The 8,088-nt window shown below is 30.6% G+C and overlaps 1 protein-coding gene across 1 annotated transcript in view; it reads right to left on the bottom strand.

Moving 5' to 3' along the window:
• The window catches only part of LOC108914285, a gene marked incomplete at its 5' end in the record, with an annotated part of 89,120 nt that overhangs the window by 8,381 nt on the left and 72,651 nt on the right, over nt 1-8,088 (bottom strand). Inside the window, 3 exon segments of the mRNA XM_018720060.1 lie at nt 2,591-2,791; nt 4,042-4,240; nt 5,908-6,352. Coding sequence (XP_018575576.1) covers nt 2,591-2,791; nt 4,042-4,240; nt 5,908-6,352 — 845 coding nt within the window.

Here is an 8,088-nt window from a genome sequence, read left to right as displayed (position 1 = left end):
AGACAAAATGATAGATATCAAACCAATTTTAATAACAATCGAAACCACAATAATTTTCGGCAAAATAATCACTATAATCAAAATAATGGCAATTTTAACAATAATTTTCGAAATAATAATAATAATTTCACCAATCGATACAACAATAATAACAATTTTGGTAATAATTACGATAATCAACGTAATCAAAATGCTCATCCTAATAATAATAGAAATTTTAACAATTATAATAATGATTTCAACCATGGTTTTCGACAAAATGCATATAACAATCCACGGCGTAATCAGTATCAACCATCGAGAGGGGAAGAAGATGTACAGCCTCGAAGGCAAGTGAATTTTCAGAGACGACGAAGTCCTAGTAGATCAGAAGAACGAGCTGAAATGCCCATAAATGAGGATGGTAGGTTTGAAACACAGAGATCCAGATCTTTAGACAGGGAATCGGTAAGACAAAGTACAAACGATCCTCAAAATTTTTAGTAAAATGCAAGCCAGACAAATTAAGTAAATTATATAGTTGTAATTATATGCATCCCCGAGAATTTATAACATTAGATGAAAACGTAATAATAAATCAAAATAACAATTTAATTTATGTAAATTCCAAATTTCAAAATTCCAATTTAAATATACTACTTGATACAGGTTCTGAAGCGTCATTAATAAGTCAAAGCATAGTAGAAAAATTTCAAAATTTAAATCAACACATAATTAAAGTAAATAGATTAACATTAGTAGGTCCTAATAATAAAAAACTGTATGATGTCAACAAAATGCTAAATATTACTTTAGAATTAAATAATCACAAATTAGTATTTCAACTTTTAATAGTACCTAACCTGACCATGGACATTGTCTTGGGATCAGATTATTTAAACAAATACAAAGCCAAATTAGATTATGAAAATAGAAAGTTATGCATAAATGATATATGGGTAGATTTCAAAGAAATAAGTGAAGTTATAAATATATAGTGAACAAGGAATGATTGTAAAGGAAAAAGATAGGGAACTGATAGAAGTTAATTTTTGTAGTAAGAATGACTATTATTATAATGAAGAATATGAAGAATTATTTAATATAAATGATATTCAAATAAATGTTATTGATAATTATGATAAAGAGGTAAGAGATTTGTTAAAGTAGTAGGAAGGAGTGGTTTCAAATGAAGTGAGAGTAGCTACAAGTTATGTTTATAAAATAAAAGTTGACAATATTAAGAATTTTAAAGCAAAGTCGTAGTCAATACCATATATGCACAAGGAAAAGGTAAAAGAAATAGGTAAATTATTGAAAGATGAAATAATAGAAATTGACTTGACAAATTTTTCTTATAACAATAAAATTTGCAAATAAATTTGGGAAATTGAGATGAAATCAGATTATTGAGAGCAATTTAAAAGTTAAATTAAAATTTTACTTGAATACAACACGGTGAAAAGAAAGGTTGAAATAATTGTTATAAAACTAAGAAAAATATTTGATTAAAAAAAATTGTTAGTATTAAATAGGTATTATTGTTATCAGAGAGTCGGAATACTAGAACAGAATAAATTTCAGAGATTTGAGTACAAAAACATCATTTTGGTCAAATAGAGTACATGCCAAAGGTTTTATTGGAAAAACATAATGGCCGCGTTCAGCCGAACATAGCGCAATAGCAGTATCTGCTAAGAAGTAGCATGTAGCGCTCTATCTGGCGCGGACAACCATCGACCACAATTTCATAGAACATAAATCACAGTATGGTTATCTGTGACTAGCTATTGTCCCATGATCATAAAAAACAAAATTTGTTAGCTATATATGCTACATCGTTTTAAATTTTAAAATCTTTTCAATCATCTGTATTTCTAACCTAACTTTCTTACTTAAACACTTTAAAAACTGCTTAAATTTGACACCTAGCACTCTCTCCTCTCAAAATAGCGAAAATTAATTATTAAGCTACAAAACATGGCGACCGCTAGGTATAGCGCAACCTGTTAGCAGAAAATTGTGAACACAAAGCTATGATAGCGCTACGAGCACTAGCATAGCGCTGCGTCTGGCTGAAGGTGGACAATGTCTTTCTAACTCGGATGTCGAATGCGGTTAATTTCAAGAAGGTGACACAGGGGTCTTCTTGGAATTCTATCTGAACAAATATCGTATGGACTGTAAGACGGCGTAAGGTTTTGAATTAGTGTCCACAAATATCCAGGCATAAATTTGAAGCCTGGGTCATAATTTTAAGTACTCGATACCAGTTACCCAACTTGAAGTAGCTGTTTGGAAGTTTCACTGCCTCAAAAAAAAATTAATGCAAAAAAATTATTCTATACAATATTTTTGTATTCCTTAATAATGTGCCAATAATCCTGAATTAATGTTTTGAAATATGTATGTATTATTTAGATCTACAGTACTTAAGTGACTGCTGGAAATTATAGTCTTCGAAAGAGCAAGAAATATTTCAATATTTAGAGTACATAGCTTTTAATGGGTAGTAATTAGCATGTAAAGGCTAAATACCAGATAAAGCAAGTAGATACCTGCGAATTAAATGTACTAACCTAATAATTACATACTAAGTACATATTATTACCTCATCAGGATTTTCTTTGGTTGGTGACAACAGGACTTGTTTTGATGGGCTGGTCTCTGACCTCTTTTTCCTTTGACTTGTGACAGTTGGGGTCTTCCCTATTAATCTTGCATTATGATCTTCATTAGGATTCGTAAGAAATGAGACTGTAGCGGGCCGTAAACCCCTTCCACTTTGTATAAAAACCTTTCCATTCACAAACTAAACAAAAAAAAATTCTTGTTAACAGAAGTAAATAAACGCATACACTTTTACTTAATTAGATGTTTAATGTTTTATTATTTTAAAATTTTTGGAAAACTTTTAGAAAATAATTGAGCATCAGTTTACTAAATACGAAAACTCCTAGTCCTGGGACTTTTTGACCGATATGTTATATAGAGAATATGTAAAAATATGCAGGGTGTTCCATTTCAAAATATCTAAGAAAGCTATATTTTTTATACGTATGTTGAATTGGCTTTTTTTAATCGCTAAAGGTTACAGAAATCAAACGTAATTTCATCTATTTAAAATTATTTTCTACTATTAGAAATATTATTTCAACAGATCTTCCTCGCTTGAGTCTCTGTTCTAGGGTACCACGATTATTACGAGCAGAGGATCTCTCTGTATAATAGGGTATTTCAGTTCTTTTTAAAAACAGCTGCAAATTTCCAAGAGATGCAAGCAAATTTTGATGCATCAAAAAATTAAAATTTTATTTTTTCAGATGACGCCTGTGGCAGCTATAAATAAAATGTTTTGTGGAGTGTTAACACTCTTTTACAATTTTTTTTATGTAAATAAAAACAAAATTTTAATTGTTTGGCTATATAAGTAACATAAAAACTACACAATATATTTAGAATCCTAGTCCTAACAAGTTGCTTAAGCATAGTAGTAGTGCCAATGAAAATAAAGATGAGAAAATGTATGTTTCTCTTAAACAGGGTTCATAGTTCAAAAGTAATATAGAATTTCCTGACTTTTCCAGGTTTTCCCTGACTTAAAAAAAAAAATCTAGGTCATTTTTACATACTAATTGATATTTATATTATATATTAAGTTATTTCTGGACAAACCTGTATAAAGGTTTTAAAACCACAAATAGTTTTCTCTTTGAAGAATCCAGCAAACGTCAAATTCCCTGACTTTCATGAATGTTTTTAAAATTCCCCGACTATTCCCTGATTTTTATGAAGAATAATGAATTGCCTGACATTTCCCGGTATTCCCGGTTTTCTAGGCCACTACTAATCCTGTTAATATACATATATTGAAAATTTTAAAGAAATAAAAATTTGGAAAAAAAATCCCATACAAATATCATAGTCTCTCTTATCACATAAATAACAAGCAAGAAGTCAATATATGTGGTTTAACCTTGAGATACACTGTATAGGTGATATTTTTTATATAAAACATTATAACATCTTTTAAAAAAAAGTTGATTATTATTAATTAATTACCCGTGTTCCACATCGAGTACAGTGCCTATATCGAGACTTAAATTCTGCATCTTCTATTTGGTGACAATTGCAAATACAAGATGGGCCCCCATATTTGTCCTCAGTATCTGGAACTGTAATTGTCTCAACTATGTCTTCATCGTCTACTCTAGACATGTCTTTGGTTACATCAATAGTCTCATAAGGACCTTCCAATAAACTAAAAATATATATGTGTATTCAATAAACATGCAGTAGAAAAAGTTAATCTTTTCAATGAAAAGATTGTCTAAAGGATATTTTTCTATTAAATGTCTACAAAAAAAGAAGATTACAAGAAGGAGGTCGAGTTATATTCCTTCATATATTAAGTTTGTAACAAACCCCTATTAATTTTGTCAAATGCAATCCAATGAAGGATTGTCTTTTTCTGTGTTTATAATTTATGAATCTAATTCTGTATTTACTGTGGGTGTAAGTACTAATAACCGATGAAAAGTGTCACCAAACGGCTATAGAGGCAGAGTTCCAAGCATGAAGAGACTGTAGTGTTAATCGGCATTCCTCAACACGAAGTAAGTTCTCTCTCCCTTCGTATCAGCTTTCCTACCGAACACTCATGCACAACTGCCTCAAAACACTCTGGTAGATAACTTGGTTCACCGTTTGATGCTCAGGGATGTACTCCGAGTGAACAATGCCAGGCCTTTTTCAGGTGAGAGGAGTTCGTGGTCTTCCACTGCGATGACTTTATCTCAGGATCATACCCATAATACTACAATTCATCCCCAGTTATGAATTTGTCGAAAAACTTCTTGTCCATTTTCAAGTGGTCAGCGACATGAACCGCCTTATGATTGAAAGTAAACAAGCAGAAAACTAATTTCACAGCGATTTGTCTCATTTGCAAATCTTCAGCTAAAATGTGTTGCACTTAGCTCCACAAGAGACCAAATAATTCAACAAGTCCATAAATAGTACACCTTCTATCCTTGTACACAAGTGAGCAAATTTTTTACACTTTTTCATCAGTTCTGCACGTGGAAGGTCTACCTGGGTACTGAATGTCTTCGATCGATAAGTTGCCCCTTTTGAACCTGAATGCCACTAATATACTTGAGTTCTTTTTTAAAGCATGGTCTTTATAAGCTGTAGATAACATATCAACCACGTCTGATCACTTTTATCGAGCAGAAAGCAAAATTAAAATGCCACATTCTGTTCTCGAATATTAACCATTTTAAAAAATCGAAATCGAAATAGTAGTCACACGAAAACTGTCTCGGGGACACTACAACCGTCTCAAGCGACGCAACTTTGCAAATTGACTCAGGATGGGTTACGTAGCAACTATAAGAGCAGTGCAGGCAGTGAATTTTGTCCGGTTATTTTTGGCCCCCCTCATATTATTTGACTGATTAAAAAGGCTGACTAGTGGCTATGTAAAGCATAGAAATAGTTATATTTTGATGCCAAGAATATATGGTAATTCTATGTACATGGAATATTGAAACACCCTACATCTTGTATTTCACTCTAATATGTGATGTTTTGTCTACAAATCATATATTTGGATTAGTTTTTGTAAATAGAACTTTTTGATAAAATACAGACTGAAATAAATTTAGCCATATTAGATTTTATCAGAGTCAAAACTGAAATTTTCTGATTAATATCATGTAAAAATATTGTGGTAAAAAAAAATTAATAAAAGCATTTGTGTACTTGAAAAACAAAATAATTTTATTAAATCAAATGATATTAAATATATATTAACATAGGCAAAAAGTACTCATTATATGAAAATAATGTTATTTGGATTTTAATGAATATTCATGTTATCTCATTACTATAATGAGAGGTTTTATATTAAATTAATATTCTTACCTTGGAGGAGGCCTTTCGTTTAAGAAATTTTGTACAAATAGATCACATAACACTGCATTTCCTTTAAACATAGGTATCAAAGTATTTTTTATTTTTTCCATGGAAACATCTGCAGTCTGAGATAATTCAGTTAAACATTTATATATTTTTCTAAGTTGTGCAGGTTGGTCTTTAAAATAAATTTCGAGTTTTCTTAAAAATTTAGATCTATTGTTCACCATTATCCATGACACTAACTGTCCTGCAGCAGCAGCTTCCTTTTCTCTTAAAAACAACAGAAATTCTTCAGCCAATTCTTGATACTTTGGGACAAGTACCTTTTCAATTTTCTTGTATAAATCTACAGCATCACCTTCCTCGTGATCATTTAAAATCTGCATTATTTTATGATATTCTTCTAATTCTAGAGTCTCCCTCATTTTATCGTAATAAGCCAGAGCAAACACTGAAATAAAAAATTTAAACGTCATGAACTCAATTTCCATTAAATTAGAAATACAGTGCGTCCCAGAAGTAACGCAAAAAATCCATATTATATTTTGTGTTGAGTTTTCACAAAAATGCTAAAACACGTCAATTAGTAAATTAAAATTGTCGTTTTGTCACGTTGCTTAAACCTTTTTTGCGCTATGTTTCATAAACTTATGACGTCATCGACATTTTTTTTAAATAGCACCACCTAATTTTTTAAGCATAAATGGATAGCACTTTTGAAGGGAAATGCGTCGATATAGGGTTTGGCCTACTTTAGTTTGACAGGAGCGAAAAAAAAGCCAACGATTGGAATGAACATGGTTTGAATTAATAACAAAAATAGGTAACACAAACTTATGCGCAAACAGTGCTACAGCAAAAAATCTGTTTTGGTTGATTGTTGGCACATGTTTTTATGTAGATTGCTTTTTGATTTAAAAAAAACTATTTGTACAAAATATATACACATATAAGAAAAAAACAAGAGAATAGAAGTAAAAAAGAATAAATAAAAAAAACCTAGAGGTAGTTTGGAAGCGTAAGTGCGTAACAAAGGTGCCGACAAATCACTCAGCCGGAAGGGTGTAGGTTCAGTAAAATATTTTCAATACAGATATCAAAATCTAGGGCGCCACTAGCAATAAAACGCAACCCTGCTAGGAGGTTCCCAGATTGACCGGTTTTCCAAACTACGACTCTCTATTTAGCAATTAAAGTTAAAGAGTAAAGTAAAATGACGGTAAACACAACAAAAAAAAATAAACAAATACCATATGAAAATCTTCCGATATAGAATTTTTTATTAAAAGAAAGAAATAGGTAATTTAAGGACGGGATTTTGTACAAAAAATATCGCCCAGCGTGAGTCACGAAACGGGACCCCGGCAGGTGCTGCTCTAGCGGCCAACGCTTCAAGGTGTGTTTTTTTAACCGAACGACGAAGTCTAATAATAAACGCTGGACGTAAACGGCTCGATTTTTCAGGAGCGGCTCCAATTTGTGTACATACAATCTTATAAGGAAAGAGAGTAAAGATTTTATTAATCATTAATAGATTATCGAGGACAATAATATTTTTTTTATTAAGTAGGCAATAATTTTTAGTTAATAAGGTTAAACAATCTTATAATTACCATTCCTTTATTATAAAAGCAGATATAATTTTTAAAATTACATGTAGTTTCTTCTTCAAAAGCTTAAAAAACGTATAACAGGAACAGTCAACAGTCTAATGTTTATATTTTCACGTTAACGATCCGATACGTAAATTAACTGCTATTTTCAGTAAAAATGATATAACTTGAATTATTTTTTTACTTTGGTGAGTCGTATTAATTTAAAAACACTGCCTAATTACTAAAATATATAGCTACTTATATATACTTATACTAACTTGCTACTAATTACGTTTGGAGAATAATATGTATAGTAGGGTGGCACAAAAAAAAACGATTTTTTTTTGTGTCGTGAAAATATGTTAGTTTAACATGTTTTAAGAGCTCCCTCAAAAAATCAGCTCAAAAATTTTTTTTAGAGGTCCCAAGATTTTTAAAAATTTCCAAAATCGTTAAATTTAATTTTTTTGTGTTTAATTTTTTTCCCGTTTTTTTATCATTTTCTAGGTTGAAAAAAATCTCGATTCTGAAAGTTTCAAATCAATATTTTAATTTCTAAAGGTCACTCATAATTATTTTAATTTTCAAAGTA

This window comes from Anoplophora glabripennis, unplaced genomic scaffold, assembly GCF_000390285.2.
Source record: "Anoplophora glabripennis isolate ALB-LARVAE unplaced genomic scaffold, Agla_2.0 scaffold1071, whole genome shotgun sequence".
Lineage (NCBI taxonomy): Eukaryota > Metazoa > Arthropoda > Insecta > Coleoptera > Cerambycidae > Anoplophora > Anoplophora glabripennis.
This window is presented reverse-complemented; position numbering and strand designations above follow the sequence as displayed.